At 50.8% G+C, this 21,590-nt stretch overlaps 1 protein-coding gene and 1 long non-coding RNA gene across 2 annotated transcripts in view; one reads left to right on the forward strand and one right to left on the reverse strand.

The window, feature by feature from the left end:
• Positions 1-371: 371 nt before the first annotated feature.
• Positions 372-18,830, reverse strand: LOC130829979 (uncharacterized). The gene is made up of 3 exons (XR_009047688.1): positions 18,765-18,830; positions 1,455-1,578; positions 372-436 (listed from the first exon to the last, which is right to left on the reverse strand). It is a non-coding gene; the product is annotated as an uncharacterized LOC130829979 (long non-coding RNA).
• Positions 18,831-19,621: 791 nt separating this feature from the next.
• SIM2 (SIM bHLH transcription factor 2) overlaps positions 19,622-21,590 on the forward strand; it is a 48,881-nt gene continuing 46,912 nt past the window's right edge. Inside the window, exon 1 of the mRNA XM_057697518.1 lies at positions 19,622-19,796. Coding sequence (XP_057553501.1) covers positions 19,622-19,796 — 175 coding nt within the window. The remainder of the gene's footprint in view (positions 19,797-21,590) is intronic.

Genomic DNA, 21,590 nt, shown 5'->3' on the forward strand with positions numbered 1-21,590 from the left:
GGCTTAAAACAACCCAAATTTATTCTTTCATAGTTCTGGACGCAGAAGTCTGGGGTCAAGGTACTGGCAGGGCTGTGCTCCCTCCCTAGGCTCTGGGGGAGAAGTCTTCCTTTCCTCTTCTAGCTTCTGGTAGCTCCTGGCACTCCTCGGCGCTCCTTGGCTTGTGGCTGCATCCCTCCATCTTTTATCGCATCTCCTTTGTTTATCTCCCTCATCTCCGTCCACATCTCACCTGTAAGGACACTCGTGAGGGTGTTTGGGGCCCACCTGGATGACCCAAGATGCTTGCCCCACCTCAAGATGCTCGACTTAACCACATCTGCAAAGTCCTTTTTCCAAAGAAGTTCTTATTCACAGGTTCCAGGGATTAGGCTGTCGACATATCTTGAGGGGGGTGGGCATTTTCCAATCGCCCACACCGTCCTCACTCTTCTCACTGAAATATGCAGTAGAGAGAAAGAAAAAAAAAATGAAGTGAAACGCTAACTTTGCCACCAAACAGTTCTAGGGAGAGAGAAGCATGAGCAGGAAAAAAGTGCTAATGTTTCCGTTTCTGGTGCCGACTGGGGCGCAGGAGAGATCCCACTTTCAATCTTCATGTCAACGTGTGTTATTTCTTCCTCGAGAGGAACAAAGCTGAATAGTCTAGCATCGCCGATGGAACAGCTCACAAGTGGAAGAGCCCGGGCTGGCTGCATGCCCCTGGCCCTGGCGATGGGATCCACCCACCCAGGCCCTCCCGGGCCTCCCACCAGCTCATTTTGGCTCCTTTGGGCCAAAAAGCCTCCAGCCCAGCTATAGCTGGAGTGGAACTGTCAGTGGCCCCATTTAAAACCCATCTGTGAAAGGCTCATAAATCACACTCTCAGAAAACTCACTCCTCATTATAACTCAGCAAAGAACAACTGTGCTCAGAGATTTAAATAAATGTGAGTGTGTAGTAGGTTGTTTGTTTTTTCAGTGGGGGGTTCTAGGTGGGAGGATTTTGTATCCTATTCTTTCTGCTGTTATGTTAATAAAGCCAGGAATAATTACAGGCCTTTCTCCAAATGTAGCAGTCTCTGTTAGATTCAGCAAGTGGCCACTGAACACTTAGTGTGATTTCAAGGGAGCCAGAAAGGCTCAGAACCCCAATACCTCTCCCCTCTGACCTTGCAAAACAACTAGGTCAATGTCCCAAATTCTACAGTTAGAGCTTCCTTCCTTTGGATCTGCCCCTGGTCAAAACTCTAATATCGCTGGAAAGGGCCACACTTTTAAGCAGGGTTCATGCGTACATCTATCCTAGCATTTTCTCAGAGCAAGGGTTATGGTGGGAATGCAGAGTAAGCCACTGGAGAGAATAGGGAGACACAATTGAGGGGAAGGTGAAATATCACATGCAAGGCTGAATCCTGAAGAAGGTCCCTGCAATTCTAGTTTTGTAGTTGAACTACACTGTATTAAGTGCCTACCTTGTGTCCAGGGATATGTTCTTCCACATAGATGATCTCATTTAATCCTCACATCCACCTGTGGTGTAGGTACCAAAGCTCCTCCATTTATGAGCAGGGTGGGGTCTGAGTCCATTGTTCCCACCTAAAGTGACACCAAACAAGTTACCAAAGTGTATACATCCGTGTCATGTTCAGTTTCACAAAAGAACTGTCTCCAGATGCTGAGAAACTAGGTGCTTTGGGGCTGGCTTGCTTCACAACAAGATGTCAGACGTGACATATTTCTGGAGATGGAATAGATCTCCAGGGCTGCCACAAAATAGACAGACAGACACACAGACAAAGGAATGCTGAGTCTGAGAGGGGGCAGGGGGTAGAGGAGGGAGGTGGGGGTCTCCAGGTTTCTGTGACCAGAAGCTAAGCAGGAATCCCCAAGCACTAGGACAGGAGTGGTCAGGAGCTGGCTGAAAGGCCAGGAGAGAGACAGGGCTGCGGTAACCAGGAATCTGAATGGCGCAACCTGGGCTGAGCCTATGGCAGCAGGGAGGGGGTGGGGCTGTCCTGAGGTAGGCTCCCATAGGGGGACCCAAATCTGAGATTCTTACTCTAAGAAAAAATCTTTGAAGGATTCTGAGGTGAACTGTATGGAAAAGAAGGGGCTTTAGCGTCTATTGGTAAAAGGAGAAGTAGACCCTCTTTGGAGGAAAGGCTTCTCAAGTTAGTTTGCAGGAATCCCACAGATTAAAATTAAGCACAACCTGGGACTTCCCTGGTGGTGCAGTGGTTAAGACTCCACACTCCCCATGCAGGGGGCCTGGGTTCCATCCTTGGTCAGGGAACCAGATCCCGCGTGCATGCTGCAAGAGTTCACACACCACAACTAAGGAGCTCGCGTGCTGAACCTAAGACCCGGTGCAACAAAATAAATAAATGTTTTTTAAAAAAGAAAAGTTAAGCACAACCTCACACACAAAAATCAACAAATATTTGGGAAGGCGAGTCACTATAAACAAAAGCCAACAGAAGCAAGAAACAACAGCTGTAGATCCCCAAAGACTATAGATGTTTCTGTTGTAGCAACGGCACACAGAACTGTGAAGTATAAAACATCTAAAGAATGGATACACTTGTAACGTATGAATAAACAACAGGAAAACATCAGGCATCAACTGGTAGAATCAGGGAGGAAAACAAACAGAACTTTTAAAATTAATAACATAACTGTTGGATAAAAACTCAATGGATATAAATACTGAAGTCACCCTTTTATGCATTATTCACTGGTGGAGAGAGTTCTCATTTAAATTTACATCTAGTACTTTGTCAGTCACTTTTTTGTATTCTTTGCAAAATTCACACACATTATTGATTATTTTTAAGAAAACAAATGTTTTTGTACCAGTGGGGGAAAAAACCCTCAGTGGATAAGTTAAACAGCAGATTAGGATTTCCTAGGTGGCACAGTGGGTAAGAATCTGCCTGCCAATGCAGGGGACATGGGTTCGATCCCTGCCCCAGGAAGATACCACATGCCACGAAGCAACTAAGCCCATGCACCACAACTATTGAGCCTGTGCTCTAGAGCCCATGAGCCACAACTATTGAGCCCATGTACCACAACTACTGAAGCCCACGCGCCTAGAGCCCATGCTCTGCAACAAGAGAGGCCACCACAATGAGAAGCCCACACACCACAAGGAAGAGTAGCCCCCGCCCGCCGCAACTAGAGAAAGCCTGTGTGCAGCAACAAAGACCCAACACCAGCAATAAAATAAATAAATAAATAAATAAATAAACAAAATTAAAAAAAAATCTTACAGAAAACCCAAACGAACTTTTAAACAAACAAACAAACAAAAAAAACAGATTACACTGTGAAAGAGAGAATTTATGAACTGAAAAATATATCTGAAGAACTTACCTAGGATACAGCAGAGAGAAAGAGATAAAGATATGAAAAAGTATAAAAGATATGGGGAAATAATGGGAAGATCTAGCACAGAGCTTGGCAAACTATGGGCTGTGTGTCAAATTCATCCAGCCATCTGTTTTTGTAAATAAAGTTTTATTGGAATCACTACACTTATTTGATTGTGTATTGCCTGTGGCTTTTTTCACAATACGATAGAGCTGAGCAGTTGTGACAGAGACCATATGGCCTTCAAAGCCTAAAATATTTACTCACTGGCCATTTACAGAGAAAAAAAATGCCCCTGGACTAGTACATACATGACTGGGAACCCGGGAGGAAAACATGGAGAGAAAGGAAGAGAGGTAATATTTTAAAATATAACAGCTAAATTTTTCAGAACTATTTAAAACATGTAGCCACATTGCCAGAGAGTACAACATATTCCAAGCAGGATAAATAAAAACAGTCATACTTGCTTTATGGATTGAATTGTCTCCCTCAAAAAGATACATCCAAGTCCTCATCCCCAATACCTGTGAATGTGACCTTATTGGGAAATAGGGTCTTTACAAATGCAATCAAGTTAAGGATCTTGAGTGAGATCATCCTGAGTTTGAGATCCACCCTAAATTCCATTGTTAGTGTCCTTACAAGAAAAAAGGAGAAAGAGAGAGAGAGAGAAAGGGGAAAGATATCGGTGACACCGACACGGGGAAGAAGGCTGTGTGAAGACGGAGGCAGAGATTGGAGTGATGCTCCAGCCACAAGCCAAGGGATGCTTGGAGCCACTAGAGGCTGGAAGGGGCAACAAAGCATCCTACTCTTGAGCCTTTGGAGGGAGTGCAGCCCTGCTGACACCTTGATTTTGGATTCTGTCCATAAATAAATTTCCATTGCTTTAAGACACCAAGTTTGTGGTAATTTGTTACGGCAGCCCCAGGCAACTAGCAAAGATCTTGTTTCATGTGGTAAAATAAAGATCATTCCAAGTTATGTTTTATTTTGCATTCTCCATACTAAGATATGTTATTTTTCTCCCCTCCTCTTGAATCTGAGTTGGCCCGTGACTGCTTTAACCAACAGAATATGGCAGGAGTGATGCTGTGCTAGGTGCAAGCTATACTGCAGAAGACCTGGAAGATTCTGCTTTTATGCTTCTGGGAGCTTTGAGCTGCCTTGTAAGAAGTGCAGCTACCAGCTGAAAAGAGCCCATGGAGAAGTCAGAGGAGAGAGAGGGGGACCCTGGGACTTGATGGAGAGAGAAAGAAAGGCCCCACTATCCAGCATTCCATCCAGTCCAGGTGTCTAGACGTCCCTGCCACCCAACACTTGGGAGTCGGCTTCTGGCTCTGCCTCCTTCCCATCCCCTTCTAGAGCCTGGTTCTCAGGACAAGAGCCCCTGATGCCTTCTCAACCCCAAGGCACTGCCCCAGAGATAGTGCTGCCCAGGGGGTCCTGTCACAGGTGGGTGAGTCCTCTTGAATGTCCCAACCCAGTCAAGCCCCAAGATAACTGCAGCCCCAGGCAGCAGAAGAACCACCCAGCTGATCCCAGTCAACTCAGAGAATCACGAGCAGATAAGACATTGACAAATTTGAGAAAGAAGATGACCTTACAGCTATAGGCACTGCAGGCAAAACCAGGTAGAGATGAACGGCTGGGTCTTGGTTCCTAGTCTCAGTAGATGAGCTGTTAATAATAAGCTCTTTAGACACAAACAAGTAGGAAACATACAGGCAAAGTTAACTCTTGAGTCTTAGTATCATATGACTCTAGTTTTGTTAACCATACACAAGGAGTGTATTATTATTATTACTCACCTCTTTTTACACCTATGTAGATAAAACTAATTAAATAAAACAAAACATCAGATGAATAAATATTGAATTAAAAAATCATAAAAACAGGGCTTCCCTGGTGTAACAGTGGTTAAGAATCCTCCTCCCAATTCAGGAGACACGGGTTCGATCCCTGGTCCAGGAAAATCCCACATACCACGGAGCAACTAAGCCCGTGTGCCGCAACTACTGAGTCTATACCTCAAGGCACAGCACAGACCAACTAAGGTCTCAGTGGTAACAGAAGGGGAGGGGAGAGGAGATGCAGAGGGAAACACATGTGAGACTGTCCTCTTGAGAAGGTCAGACAATCACAGAACTGGCTAAGTCCCCTTTGCAGCCCCCGGCTTTTGTCTATAATGCTCTCCTGAAGCCATGCCCTGGGGTCAAAGCTGAGAGGTTGGAATAGCAGTGTACCCTTGGAGAAGAATTCTTACAAGATCCTAACTTACACTTTCTCCTTTAGATATATTTTAAAATTCATCAGCAGTTTGGTATTGGGGGTGGTGGGATGAATTGGGGGACTGGGATTGACATATATACACTCTTGATACTATGCATAAAATAGAAAACTAATGAGAACCTACTGTAGAGCACAGGGAACTCTACTCAGTGCTCTGTGGTGACCTAAATGGGAAGGGATCCAAAAAAGAGGGGATATATGTATACGTATAGCTGATTCATTTTGCTGTACAGCAGAAAATAACACAACAGTGTAAAGCAACTATACCCCAATAAAAATTATTGAAAAAAAATAAAAATAGTTTGGAACGCGTAAATAATTTGTTCTATTTCTAAAAGAACCTTTTTATTTTTAAAAATATGTAACTAAAATAACATTATCATATCTTAAAAAAAATGACACTGATGTTTTGCTACCATCAAATTTCCAGTCAGTCTTCACATTTCCCTGATTTCCTCAGACATTTTTCACAGGTGATTTGCCTGAATTGCGATGCAAAGTCCATATCTTTTGCATACAGGATTGGTGTGTGTCTTAGTGTCTTTTCATCCACAAATTCCCTCCTCCATCTCCATTTTTTTCCTTGCCATTTATTTGTCACAGAAACGGGGCTCTTTCCAGATGTGCTGGTAGCATACCCTGATACCATTTAATATATTCCTTTGCCTCTGTATCTCCTGAAAACTGGTAGTTAGAATGTCTAGTTAGGGACTGAATCAGATTCAGCGTTGATGTTTTTGGCAAGACCATTTTATAAGGGATATATACTCCATCAGGAGGCATGTAAGATTTCTGAATTATTCTAGAGCTTCTCTCTCTCTCTCTCTCTCTCTCTCCCCCTTGCTTCTATAAGCCAGTGATGATAGGTAATCATGAACAAAACCCATAATTTCATCAGAGGTTTACAACACGATATATCCTAATTCTGTCCTGCCTTCTTTTATACTCAGTATAGTCAGAATACTTGTTTTACAGAGAGTAAAATTCTGTTGTATTTCCAGCATCTCATACATGTTCTTTATTATTGTTCTTTTCCTTCACAACTGAATCCACAATCAGGCCATTTAATTTCCTGGAGTATCTGGTTGAGTCTGAAGACCCACACTTTCACAACATCTACTGTTTCCTTTCTAATTCTACTGCATTGCATTCATGAGGTCTATGATTTTCTTTCTCTGTTTTCCACTAACTTTCCTAAATTAATTAAGGAAATATGCAATAAAATATTCAAAGAATTAAACAAACCCCACTGAGCAAGCAGAGAAAACAACCTGCTGAAGCTGTACTGTGGGCCAACAAGGACCATCACTGGGCAGCAGTTCAGAAAGGTCCTTCACCAGCTGACCCACCTGAGGCCCAGGGTGATGGGTTATGTACAGTGTGGGAGTAGACAATACACAAAATCAAATGCGTGAATCTGTGCTCAGTTAGAGAGTCCTTCTGCCCCCAGTGACCTCAGGGCAGCTGCAAATGGCAGCTGAGATATTATTCCTCCGGAAGCACAGGCATCTCCCCTCTACATAGAACCTGCTCATTTCCTACCAGGACTCAAGGAGGAAAACTGGGTAGACACGGAAACCCCTGCGGATGTTCACTTCCTTATTTCAAGTAATTGACATTCAACATATGTCTGTTTCAACTCAGACTATCTAGGGACAGGCAAGTATTTTGTTTATTTTATGGTTATTGCTATAGCCTTTTAGCATTTGACATTGTGAGTTGAACTCATGTTTAATGCATGAACTCAGGGAAAATTTGATTGATAGGAGAGATTGCTAATATGTTTAAGGAATCACTTACAATTATTAGGCTAGACTTAAAACAGTGGAAACTCTCTCCAAATAAATGTGTAAGTAGCAAATCCTCTACAAACTGAATAACTCAGCAAGTACTCGACCTGAAAGGGAAGCTCTCCCAGCGAGTAAGCTTGGCTTTGGCTCTTGCGCCTCCTGACCTATTAAATTATACAAGGGCATCAGTCATTGAAAGCTAAACTTAACACTTACGGGGTGTGCCAGACAGCTCTGGTATCTCTAGTGGGAACTTTCCATGTGCTTGTGACACACCAACATCCATTGGTGTTGCCATGGGGTAAAAATAAGAATTGAATTTCCTGCCTTGCTTTTTCCAGCAACTGCCAAGCGGGCACTATGCTTGGCCTTTGGTGATAACTCCGCTCTGGTAACACTGACTCAGCAAATATTTATTGGCCATCCACTACATGCCGGGTACAATGCTGGGTGCTGGGGGGAACGTAGTACACAGGACAGACAAAGCATGCACCCCAGACCCAGGAGATCTGGGTCCCCAGACAAGCCCCCACACTCATTTGCCATGTGGTTTGGGGCCAAGTCTCAAAAATCAAGTAGATTCTAGGCACTGGAAGAGTTCCTAGTGAAAGTAACCCGCCACACTAAGTGGGTAAGAACTGGATTAAATCCCAGCTCTGTCCTTTACCAGCTGTGTGGCATGAACCCGTGGTCATTTAGAAATGGCCAGGAAGGAAGAAGCAGCAGTTAGGAGTGGGTGAGTGAAAGGGAGATCTGAGGAAAACCACATGGTTATAATTTCTTCTTTTCTTTAATCAGAGTGTGACTTTCATGTACTTAAATATCCTAACATACACAAGTCTTAAGTATGCGGCTTGATGAATTTTTCACATGAATCTCACGTAACCACCACCCAGATCAAGATCCAGAACATTTCCAACACACAGCGGATACAATTTTTAAAGCTAAAATACCAAAAGTCAAATCTCAGGACCTCTGTTAGGTCACCACTTCAGTGCTGCCAGCAGCAGAGCTGCTTCTTGACGAGCAGAGATGAGCTTATAGTCTTATCCGTCTGGTGACCAAAAACACTAATTACAAACTAGTCTACTGGACACAGGGGTACAGGTCAAGCATGTAAATCTGACTTGGAACAGCGTTTTAATGGGTACTAAGCTAACTGGCTGCTCCAAGTATAAATCTACAATCTTGCCCTCTCCTTAACACCAAACTCAAATGTAGCAGTTACCCAGGCCAGATTTTCCTTGTTATAAAATTTACTAAATATTTATCATTAAATTGTTGCATGGCCAAAATAAAAATATGGAGGCATATTATTCATTATAGCCAAAAGGTGGAAATGACCCAAATGACCATCAACGAAGGAATGGATAAAGAAAATGTGGTATATCCATACAATGGAGTATTACTCAGCCATAGAAAGGAATGAAGTCCTGATACATCCCACAATGTGGATAAGCTGTGAAAACATCACGCTAAGTGAAAGAAGCTGGACATATAAGACCACATACTATATGATTCTATTCATATGAAAGTCCACAATAGAGAAATCCAGAGACAAAAAGTAGATTAGTGGTTGCTTAAAGCTGCTGCTAGGGGTTGGAGGATAGGGAGTTCATAGCTAATGGCGTTTCTTCTTGAGGTGATGAAAATGTTCTAAAATGACTTGTGAGGATGACTGCATGCATCTCTGGATATACTAAAAACCACTGAATTGTACACTTCCAATGGGTGAACTGTATGGTACGTGATTTTAGTTAAAATTCACAACCTCCTTAGAAGGTAGCTATTATCCCTATTGTACAGATCAAAAAACCGAGGGTTAAAGAGAAGCCAAACTAGATGACACTAAATCTCGCACTCTTAACCATTATGCAAAAACTTATTTTAAAAAGGCATTTTTCATATTAGAAATGATTTCCATAGGACAAATGATGAGAAATAGAATTACTAGCTCCAAGCTGTGAACATTTCTAAGGCCCTTGATACACATTAGCAGGCCAGATTCTCAGTCAAGGTCATCATCAGGATGGAGAACACCTCCATGTCAGGGATGCACTTCTTTAATCACTCGAATGCCTGGCTGGGCGCCTGGCACACTGTGGCCACCCAGGGATGTCTCCTGAATGAGCAACGGCATGTGTGGAAGCAGGAGAGTGGGAGGACTCCCCGATACAGAGAACTGCACTTCTTTTGATACGTAACGTACAAGCTCCTAAGTGAGGCCAGCTCTAGACTACACACGAATAATGAGTGCCTGGAACACGCAGCCCTCGCTCTGTCTGCTTTAGCCACCTTCACTGCCAGGTGACTCACCGCATAGGCCCCTGATTTAGTTAACTGTGAAGAGGTCTAAAATGACTTAAGAAGTTAACACCCAGGTGCGTCTGGGTGACCACGCACGGGGTTGGAAATTGTACCTATTCTTTTAAGTGGTAGTTCAGTGGGAGAATTTTTTAGCACGTGCAACTGCTTCCGCTTGGATTATTTAATAACTTCCTTAGTAAATCCTGATTCTCCATATAAATATTAGCAACTGACATATACTGTCACAGTTCACCAGTGCCCAAGATAAGTTAGACTGTATACCCAATGCCTTCGGTAGCTGCATCACCCAGTTGCAGGCCACTAAATTGCCTTGACAAGCCTGGCCCTGATTCTCCACCAGGAAGCAGCTGTACCCATATCACGACCAGCTAAAGAGGTTTGTACTGCTAAAACCTTGGGATCTTATGAACTGCTTTTTCCTGCAAAGTTTGGCGGCAAGAGAGTATGTCTTGAGAATTTCACCACTATGATACCAAACAACCTCATCTGACCTGTAATCTGGTGGGTCTATATTCCAATGGGTTCATTCTGTCTCTCAGACTCTATCACATGGGGTTTTCCGCAGTCTTTACTGGCCCTTTAAAAAACCCCAAACCCTGTGGTTATTAAAGATACCTCTTGTAGTGCTACCTTACCCACCTCTTGGACTATACTATTCAGGGGTCTTTAAAGGGATGGAATTATAACCTGTATTATCAATATAGGAAATACCTGGAGAAAATGCATATAGCCTTTGTCTCATATTCCACAGGCTGCTCTCCTGTCTATGAAACTATATCAGGTCCTCCTGGCACGGTCAGAGAAGGCTGGGAGGCAGTCTTACCCAATCAGACCTTAATGATTTTATTTATTCCACATGGTCTAAAAACATGTTTAAACATAACTTGCCATAATTTTTCTGGTGATTTCTATGAATCACTTTTTAATCATGAATAATGTGTTTTAGAGACACTCCTGAGAAATTTTACCCAAGGTTCCCTTGGCAACCATCTCATAAAGTATCTAAAGTGAAGCTGCTTCCACAGCCAACACAAAATCAACCTTAAAGCACAGATTCCTAAAAAATCCATGAGTCATTTTTACTGAGAATGAATGTCAGATTCACACATGCAAAGGTCGCTGAGAAATTCAGATGCACCCACACAACTAGCAAAATACATTTACTGTCAAATAAGGTTCAAAGGGTTTTTATACAAATATAAATTTTCTAACTTCACTTGGAGCTTTTTTTCTTTTCTTATAGTTATGGATTTTCTCTGTGTGTCTAAATTATTGCCTTTCGACTGTAGGCTGAAAGTTTTCAGCTTTTACAGGATCTGCTATGTCGACCCCAGGGAGGCTCCTTGCCTCTTGGCTCAATCCAGGCCACTCAGAAATTAAAATGTTGTACATGAGAATGAGCATGAATTTCCCTTTCTGGTAGGAAAATCCAACTGGTGGATCTCAAACAATCAGGTAAGGTCCAAGTACTCTTAAAGGACAGCTGGGAGGGGTTAGCCCGGGAATTTCAGCACTTCTGCAGGTGCAGCTTCCCTTTGCTTCCTTTGTCGGAGTTGACAGCGTCTCCAAAAATAACGATGTAGACATCAAGCTAAACAGAAATATAAACAGGTCAATTAGCTTTCAATGGAGCACTCTTTATGTTGCTTAAACAGCGAGGTACTTTCTGGTCAATTACTCTAAGCAGACATCAATAAACACTAAAATTACTTGTGCATGGGGAATCATGGCGCTGGGCTTTTTCCTCCCTGGTCCCCATCGCTCCAGGAAGTAAAGCAGATTCACACAGGCGCTTTCCAGTGCTCGCTACCATGTCTGAAGTGTTCAACAAGTGTTTGAGGCTATCGCTTGCGGTCCAGACGGTGCTGAGAACCCCGAAAGACGTGGAACGTGGCGCGTGTTGCCTCGCGGGGTCACCGGGCCACGGTCCTCTGACGGCGCGTTTCCCTACCCACGCCGACTTGTATTTATTCCAAAATTAGATTTCGCAATAAACTCTTCCAAGTATCCACCTCTCCCCGCCCCCCACGCCCAGCTCAAGGCCTGGCAATTGGTAGGAGCTCTTCAAAATGAAATGCAAGACTGAAATTAGGTCTCACACCACCGTAATAAACCGGTTTAATTAGCTTCGATCTCGGGAACGGAGCAGCATTTTCACAGCTCCACGAAGCCACCAGCACACTCACACCCTGACCACCACCCCTCTCCTAAAAGGGAAAGCGAAGACAAACCGCCCCTGAACGTCAAAATCTGCCCAGCGCCCGAGGGCTCACCCCGCCTGGTTCCAAAGCTTCTGGGAGAAAAGTACAGAGAATTCCGTAGTCAGATTAAATAATGTCTTTGTCTACACCCGCTGGACGAAAAGAACGTTGGTGCTATAACCAAGATTACTTTGTTTCCGCCCTCTAAAAAAAATGAAGACGGTGCTGGAGTTGGGGCCAAAAACATTCATAAACCTCACAGTTTAAATCCACCCTGTAGTTTATCAGCTAACCGATACTTTTGCCAGGAAAAATATTCTTGAATTGAGGAAAGGTGTTAAATTTAAAAGTCTCCTTTTATAGGAAAACTTGCTCTACCCGGTGCCTCCTCCTCCCGGGTATCTGCTCTGGCACCTAAAAGGAATTGTCTCGGGGCAGTTAAAAGGGGGCGAGGGACCGCAGAGGGGAGTTGGACCTCCTTCCTCGATTGGGGAACTGCGCCAGATTTCCCTCCAAGAAGGCTGAGCCGCCAGCGTGAGAACTCGACTCCGGATCCCGGCTGCTAAGAGCGCGCGAGCAGGGTACGGCTCAGGGATCTTTGGCGAAGCCAAGATGAAAGTACGGGCCCCTTAATCTCCACCAGACTTCCCTTCACTCACATGCACCGGTTCTCACCCTCTCCCCAGACCTCACGCGGATCCCAGGTCCCTCTGGTCCCTACTTCCCACGTGGAAAGAATGGGGGGGGGCGGGGGGACGAGGTGGGAGCGGCGCAGAGGACAAGCACTGGGAGGATGGGAGATAGGGCAGCGCCGGACGACGTCCGCACGGTCTCACGCACGGATGGGAGCTTCCCGCACACGTCCCAGAGCACCCAGCCGCACGCGCTCCAGCTCCACGCGCGCTTTTCTCCGTGCGATTGGAGGCCCTCCCCAGTGTCCACTGCGCCCCCGCGGTGAGCGCTGCGCGCTCGCGTGCTCTAAGGCTTCCCACTCCCTCGTGTAGAGCGCCCGCTCCGTGCGCACCGAGCCCCTTGCCTCCAGGTATAAGGACACCCCCTCCAGGGCGCTCCGATCTGCGGGTATTCCCGGAGCCCTGCACCCTCCGTGTTTACTGAGCCTCTCCCGCGGTCGTGTCCATTGCGCCCCCTTCCGCCAGCCTGCGCAGGCCGCGTTTCTGACCACGCGGGCGGTCCCGAGACTCTGCGCGCGCAAAAGGCGGCAAGCACACCTCAAAATCTGTTCGAAACAATTTCCTTCTGGGCCCGCGCCCAGCGTGGGCAGTAGGAGTCCTGATTCTCTTCTGCGGAATTGAGAAGACCTCTGGCCACGGGGAAGCCTGAAGCTCGGCCCGTGTCCCCGAGTGGAACCCGCAGCTTCCAGAGCCGGATTTCGTCCCAGGACGGGGAGGGCTGGCGAGGGGGCCCCGCCACCGCCTGCGTGCCCTGCCAGATGGAGTGCGGTCCCAATACCGGCGTGGTCCCCCGCCGCTCTGAAGTCCGGCTTTGGCGCGCCCGAAACCTCTGATGCGGGACGGCCCTCTGCTGTGGGCGTCGCCTCCTTCTCCTCCAGGGATGGAAGAGTGTGTTCCCTGATACACACCTCTCAGGAAACCCGCCTTCCATGACAGCCCTTAAAACTAAAGAAAAAATTAAAAATCTGCACAAAGTGGGAAGATGCTCACGCCCCGGGTTGGGGCGGCTGCGCGCGCTCAGGCCAAGCTGCAGGGAGCCGATCCAGCCGGCCCACCTGCCCGCTGGCCTTTCTATAACTTTCTCTACTAAACCGCGAATGGATGTTACCTCTTCCTACACATTTGTTTAGATTAGGGAGGTTTCCCTCAGTGTTCACTTTGCTCTGCAAATAGTCCCTGTATTAATTAAATAAAACGAGTTTCTGTCTTTAAAGTACTATAATAGCCGTATATTATAGTCAGCCTTACGTTGATTTGGCTATTACTATTATTATCTGCTGGGGGAAAAATTAAGCCTATCATGTTTGTGCTTTCTTTGATGTGCGGAAATATTTGTCTCTGGTGGGTAGATTGGTGGGCTTTCGGGGGGTTGTTTTGTATTGCTTTTTTTTTTGTAAGTAAAATTTTTGGTAGATGTTTTTGAAAGACGGTTTCAGCGCTGTAGTTAATGAACTAATTGGTTTTCGGATTTCAAAGCGGTATGTAATTGATATAACCACAGAGGAATTTCAGCGCACACCAGACTTAGGAATCCTCCAGCTCTAGGGTTTTCAGACACGATTGTGGGCTCGCCGGAGGCGAAAAGCGAGGTTTTGCAGGGGAGCGGATGGGCTGCCTCTCCCCGAACCAAGATTTTGAGGCAACGTTTCTGTTAAGTCGGGGTGAGAGCACCCTGGCAGCAGGCTGCGGAGGCTCCGTGCCGCCGGGTCGTGGGAGGGTCGGAGGAGGTCGGCGCGGGACACTCGGCTCCCCTCTCCTTCGACCTGGATTCCTCGCTGGTCCCTGAGCGCCGCTCCAGGGCGCCGGGTGCTACATGAGCTCCAACAGGATCCTCCTCTCGCTCTCTCTCTGGAGGACACTGGATGTCTGTGTACACGGGGAGGGGTGCCGAAGTCCCGGACATATTCTCAGAGATGGGGGAGAAATCGGGGCTAGGTCTGGGAGACAGGAAAGGAATGCAGAGGAAAGGTCTGCCCTTTCACCATTACTCCCCCCACCCCCAAACCAGGTAAAATTAGAAGAAATGTGTAGCCGTTTCCCCATACCTGGCGCGGCTTCAAGGGCTCCCTGTGGCCCTCGCTGGGGACTGTGCTAATCACTATAATTAATTACCAGTGGCACTGACCTTGATCCCTAGATATATCGCCTTGAGGGAGGAAAAGAAGAAGGCAGTAGCTACTCTGTTTCCCGGGTAGGAGGCACTGCCCCAATGGCTACCCTTCAGCCCCAAATCCCAGAACACAACGTCGTCCCAGACAACCAAGTCCGAGAAGGATAGTGCTCTTTCTGGAATCCCAGGGAGCAGAGTCAGGCTTGAGCAGGCCGGAGTAGACGACTAGGAGTTGGGAATAATCCCCCGCTGGGGGGACCTCCTTCCCTCCCCTCCCCACACCCCCCAGAGCCACTTGGGGCATCCCAGGAGCCTGGGCAGGAGGGCTGATCTGACCTAGTTACTAAGATGTAATCAAACAATCTGAGAGACGCCAACAAACCTAAAAGCAAACACTTTCGCCTAAGGGGTAACTTCCAGTGAAATAACGTATTAAAAACAAAACAAAACAAAAAGAAAGAAACTTCTCTCCCTCTACTACCTGGGAACGAGCAGAGCGTTACTGTCTCGACCTCTCAAGGCATTAATCCTTACGAAATTGCTCTGGATACCTGTAATTACTTTTACACAATGGGTAGCAATATTGTAATTGTTGTCCGAGCCTTTCTGGGAGCAGTAATGACCCCAGGAAAAGTTGGCGATATTCTCCACTGGTCTTACACAAGGAAAGGAATGAAAAATCGAAGTACTTTTTCGAGTAGCTTAGACCAAAAACGCCTCCCAGCCATGAAATAGTCATATAGGTGATGCTGAACCCAAGAAGTATATTCTGGAGTAACCACATCGTGCTAATTGCCTGTGTAGACAGGGTTTATAAATCGAATAGGTGCACATCTCCATAGTCCTGGGTTTTCTGCTGTCTCGGCTTGTCCGGGCGGTTGAAGTTCTCCTGAACACCACTTCAGAGGTTCCAACCGCCTCCCCACCTCCTTAGGGACAAAGTCCCTGATCCCCTCCTGCCACCGCAGCAGCCCATCCCTGGTGGAACATCTGCGCGTCTCCCCCTTGATCTCGCTCCAAGGTCGTTTTCCGCGGGGGATGGGCCTCAGGTAGGCGCCGGGCGCGGCCTGGGGGAAAAACAGTTGCGGAGCATCTGAAGCGGAAAATCCAAGCAGATGTGGGGCGGCCTGGCCCCGCCCCTTTCCTCTTGGGGCCTCAATTTCTTCCAGATCAGTTTCCTAATGGAAAATTTCTGAGAGGCGGGGTGGGGGTGCGCAGAGGCGTGCCCGTGCGCCTCTGGGTGCGCCTAAGCGCTCGAAGTAGGACGGACTGGGGCTGGTGGCGCCCGGCAAGCAGGCACCCCGCAAGAGCGGCAGCAGCTGATTGGACTCAAGAGGTCCGACGCCTCTTCCCACCTGCCGGCTTCCTGCCCCCAGCCTCCATTCATTGTAGATTCTGTCGACTCCTTCTGGGCCAGTAGGAGAACCGCCGTTTCTGGCTGGCGTCCGGGACTGCGGGGTCTATCGTTGCCCTGTTTCTCCCCTGCGGGCCGCCTCCATGCTCGACTTTCGACTCAAAGTATAGACTAAGAGGGACTCCCTGCCCCAGGAGCCCTGGAGCAAGGAATACACAGTGGATGTCCCAACCCGCGGCCACCGGCTTCTGATCACTCCAATTAGCGCGCCTTTAGTGCTTTTTCCGATTTACACAGCCTCTCTCCTGCGGGTGTCGTCCTAAGGGACCAGGCTTTCCCTTAAGTAGGGAGAGCCCTGGGACGACCCCAAGCAGGCTCAAGGGTTCTTCCTTCGCCATTCCACGCAGACATCATTATTCTTCCCACCCGGGGAAACCTCGAGGTCCGCGCGGAAGCACCTTGGGTTCTTTCGGCGGTGCTGGGGGTAGGGGGAGCCCAGGCCCATCGCCGCGCGGGGTGTGTGTGTGTGTGTGTGTGTGTGTGTGTGTGTGTGTGTGTGTGTGTGTGTGTGTGTGTGTGTTGAATGTGCTGGGGTGGGGGGAGGTGATACAATGCCCACTTGGGCGTTTGCTGGAGCAGACTGTGGGCATGAAAGTGCTTCACAACCACACATCTGCGAATCTTCCAACGCTGCGTTATGCTACGTCTCACGCCACGCGATTCGAACCTGTCTCGCCGATGCGAGAACAGCGGCTGCCACTGTGAAAACCGGGTATCGAGACCTCAAGCACAATTTCCCGTAAAAGCCGGGAACTTTGGTTTAAGGAACGTTTCTGTTCCTGTTACTTGACGAGTTTCTCCCACTTCCACTTAGCCATGTTTCTGGGATCTGGGTAATCCCTTTCAAGCCCAGAAGAAATTCTCCTGGGTCCATAATTGAGGATCGGAAATCGTGGGGGTGAGGGAAGCCTTAAATCCTCCCAAAGCCAGGAAGGTGCCGGAGCGCACTCGGGGCAGGCCTGCGCAAGCGTCGGCGGGGCCCAACCGGCAGTCCCTTCCCCCTGGAGCCCCTTCTCCCGGAAGCCGGGGACCACAGCTGTCCGCGCAGCGGGGTGCGGGATTCCGGGCGGGGAAGCGGGCCCGGGGCCGTGCGTTTGGGCACTGCTTGCCCGAGCCGCTCGCGCGCCGCCTGGACCCTCTGCACGCACCCCTGGAACATGAAATCGGTCCTGGATCCGAAACCCCACGGAAAAGCTGGTTCCTTCGTGTGCCCGGCATTTGGTGGGGGGGGCCACCAACTCCGAAGCTCGCGCGGCTCGGTGGTCTCAAGCAAGGCCACGGCTGTGGGTTGCGCAGGGCGCGGGGGCAGGTGGGACCGAGTCGGGGTCTGCGCACACTGTCCCGCCCACCGAGGGAGCTACAAAGCCTCCAACGCCATCGAACTTCTGACCTTCAAAGGGGTCCCCAGAAAAGGTCAGGAGCGCCCGCTGCCGATTAGGTGGCCGTAGGCCCTGCCCTCCAGAAACGGGGGAGGGAGGCGAGGACCAGGTCATTGTGTGGCAGTGAGTGCGCGGAACCGCAGGCTCCTCCCGGGCCGGGGGAGAGAGAGGGGCACCAAGAACGGAGATCCTAGCGCCGGGCCCCGCGGCTCCGGCGTCTCCCCTCCCAAGCTGACCTCCAGATCAGGCCCCCTACAGCCCCACAACCCACAGGCCTACTGCCTCCGCACAAGGCCGAGAGGCCCCAGGACCCCTTGCCCTGCGTCCACTGCGGCTGCCCTCTGACCCCCCGCGCCAGGAAGCTGGAGTCCTCCCAGTGCATGCGTCCACACCGCGTCCGGAGGATTCAGACTTCTAGAAGAGATGGGGACTACCTCGTGACCGGGGTAGCTAGGAGTACACTCCGGGGTTGCAGGCACGAGATAGGGGTGAGGTGGATACAGGAGGACTCGAGGTCCAGTGTGGCCCGAGGGAAAGTGCCGGGACGCCCTGCGGCCGGCCGCGCCTCCAACTGCGCCTCCCTACGCCAACTGCCTCCTGCCCCCATCACCCTGGCCACCACCAACCTTTGTCCGATGACCCTCGTTCGGTGCCCTTTGCCCTGAAGCACCCTCCCCAGCCGGCTTCCCTGAAATTCCTGCTGCACTGGATCGGGCTTCAGGGGTGGGTACTACTGGGCCCTGCTCCCGCCGCCACCCGGGACAGGGCCTCATCGGTAGGTTCGGCTCCCCCGCCCCTCTCTCCGTGCGATCCGCGCGTCCCGCGGCCTCCAGTCCCTCCAGGGAAGGCGCCAACCTCCTTTCGCTCTCCCGTTTCGAGGAGAGAAAGGGCAGAAGGGTCACTTCCGAGCCTCACTCGTGCTGTTTCCTGAGGAGGGGGGAGGGTCTTCCCCTCTGGCCTCTCACCCACACTTTCGGCTCTCGGACCTGCGAACTGGGGAGAGCGAGGGCTCGGGGCCCGGGCGGACTCGGAGGGCTCAGTCCTCCTCCTCCGCAGGGCACTCAGGCCGCGCCCGCCCGGTACCTGCCCGGGAGCCACAGAGGAGGTCTCGGCACCCCTTCCTCTCTCCCTTCCTCCTCCGCCCCTCCTCCTGGCTCCCGATCGCCGGAGCCGGTCCCCGCCGCGCGCCCTGTGCACTCACCGCGACTTCCTCGAGGCCAGGAGCGCGCGGGTCTCCCCTGGGAGAGTCCCTGGAGGCAGCAACGCGGAGGCGCGCCTGTGACTCCGGGGCCGCGGCGGGGTCGCGAGGCGAGATTGGCCGCCCCCGCCCCCGCCCCCGCCGCGGTCCCTCCCCCCTTCCTGCCCCCCCTCCCCGGGCCGCGGCGGGCGAGTGCTCCGCCCGAAGGCGGGTCCGCCATAAACAAACGCGGCTCGGTCGCACGTGGACCGCGGAGCTTCTGCGCCTCGCGACAGATCGCAGGCTCCAGGCGCCGCATCTCCAGGCACAGGGAACCGCCAGGGAGGGCAGGAGAGCGCACCCGGGCCGGGCCCCAGCCGCCTCTGCTCCCCTCCCGCTCCATGGCTCCGCAGCCGCCGCCGCCCGTGCCGCCCTCCAGCCCGGAGGGGCCTCGCGGCAGCGGGTACAAACACTCGGTCAAGGACTAAACAGCACCGCCGCCTCCTCGCCGGCCACTCTCCAGCCGCTAAGCAAAGCCGAGGCAGGGCAGACAAGAGGAAAGGAGGAAGACCGAGCCGAAGCGAGCGGGAAGCCGGGGCTCTGGTCGCCGCGAGACGGTCCGGCCCGGAGGAGGCTGCGCCCGGGGCGGCGGCGGCGGGCGGAGCGCCGAGCGGCGCCGCCGGGTTGCGCAGAGCTCCCGGCCCGCGTCTGCAGAGAGACGTCTCGGTGCCCCCGGTCGGCCCCAAGCACCTGCCCGTGGCCGGCGCCCCACAGTCACCTAGTCTCCGGGCCCCCCTTCCCCATCGCCGCCGCTGCAGCCAGAGCGGGGCTCCGCGGGCCTGGAGCACGGCCGGGTCTAATATGCCCGGAGCCGAGGCGCGATGAAGGAGAAGTCCAAAAATGCGGCCAAGACCAGGAGGGAGAAAGAAAATGGCGAGTTTTATGAGCTGGCCAAGCTGCTCCCTCTGCCATCGGCCATCACCTCGCAGCTGGACAAGGCGTCCATCATCCGACTCACCACGAGCTACCTGAAGATGCGCGCAGTCTTTCCCGAAGGTGAGGCCGCAGGTGGGCAGCCGGCCGCGCTGGGGGGCCCAAGCGGGGAGCCAGAGCTGGGCCCAAGGGGCCGCCTGAGCCTTCTGGCCGGTGCCAGAACATCTTGGGGAGGTTGCTCCGGAAACTTCGGCTCCTCCTGGAGAGAGGGGCCAGGGCCCTGGTGCGGGAGAGACCAGACTGGCCCAGGGCTGGTTGGGGGTGAACCAGGAATTGTTCTATTAAGCCTACTAGTCCCATCTGGTCTTCTTTGCTCTCCTCTGTCCTTCCTTCCTTCTTTCCTTTCTTTATTTCTTTAACTGCTCCTTTTATTTTTTCCTTCCTACTTTCTTTCCGTGGAGGGGAAGCACAGTGCACCCCCGGCTGGAGGTGAAGGGTGCTTACTGGTCCCAGATGGGAGACAGTGGAGCACCCTATGAGGCCCAGGCCCAGCAGGCCCTAGCTCCCAGCAGAGCACTTGTCAGGGCTTGGACCTCAGACTGGGGCCTCTCAGGTGGTCTCTTCTCTGCTTGCTTTTCTTCGGGCTGGGGCTTTGGAGATCAGGGTGGGAGAAATGGCTCAAATAGGTGAGCCGAGATGGGGCAGGAGAGAGAAGAGAGGCAGTTAGTTCGGAAGTGGCAGGCGGGTCTGGGCATAGCCTTCTTTTCTAGATTGGAATTATAAGCCTAGAGGGGCAGGTGCCATGGTGGGTGAGGGTCACCAGGACCCGTGGAGCCAGCAGGCCCTCAGTGGTCAGAAATGGTGGCGCACCGGGTGGGCGTTCCTTGCCAGCACACAGTCTGTGGGTGACGGTGCCTGCCAAGCGGGCACCTCTGAGCAGCAGGGCTGGAGGAGGCCTGATAACCACAGTGTCCCTTTTGGTGTCCTAGTGGTTCTGAACCGATCGCCTTCTGGTGTCTCTGTCCCCAGCCATGGTGGCCGCGGCCCGGTGGAAGGGATTAGGACACTTGTCTAGGACCCCCTGCTCCAGCGCCTGTTGGGCACGCCCCACGAGCTGAAGGCCCAGGAACCCCTAGAGCTGAGTCCACCTCCGGAGCCTCAGAAGCCTGGAGCTCGACTAGGGAGACAACTTTAGTCACAGGGTACAGAGAGGGTCGCTGCAGAGCAGCGACAGGTGCCTCTCCAGTGCAGGGCGCCTCAAAGACAGATCCAGGCCAGGATATCGACGCAAAGTCAGTAAACTCGACCTTTTTACCGTGGGCGCCCCTAAGTCTATTTGTCATCGGCTGTGGGTCATAAGCTGCGCTTCACACCGCCTCCCGGATGAAGGCGGAGGATCTGTCCCCCAGCAGGACGCGGAGCCAGAGGGAGCCGGAAGCGGTGACCTGCCCTCGCCGGTGCCTTCTAGCTGCGCTGTACGGCCAGGCGGGCATTTTTCTCCCTGCAGCAGGAGACTCTGACCTGACCGCCAGAGCCCAGGGCTCTTAGAAGGGAAAGTTCTTTTCCTTCCCAATCCCGATCCTTCTCCCGCTCGCTCCGCTCCCGCGGGGAGCATCGGCCCAGTGGTCGAGCTATGTGTCGGCCTTCCACCGAAGTAGAGATGATTCCCCTCGTGCTGAAGTTTCAGTGAAAATTAAAGGAGTATTGGGTTTTATAAGAGCCGAGTCTCCTTCCAACCCAGGGAGGACGGGTGGTAACTGGTTTGCTCCTGTGAGCCGTTTCTTAATCCGCATGCTACAAAGCAGGTGTGGAGCCCAGACAGGACATAAGCCTCCTCTCCTATTCCCTTCCCACCCTATCGGAAATAAAAATTACAAAGAAATGCTCAGAAAATTAAATGATTTTAAATAAGCCAGG

Source organism: Hippopotamus amphibius, chromosome 10 (genome assembly GCF_030028045.1).
Source record: "Hippopotamus amphibius kiboko isolate mHipAmp2 chromosome 10, mHipAmp2.hap2, whole genome shotgun sequence".
NCBI lineage: Eukaryota > Metazoa > Chordata > Mammalia > Artiodactyla > Hippopotamidae > Hippopotamus > Hippopotamus amphibius.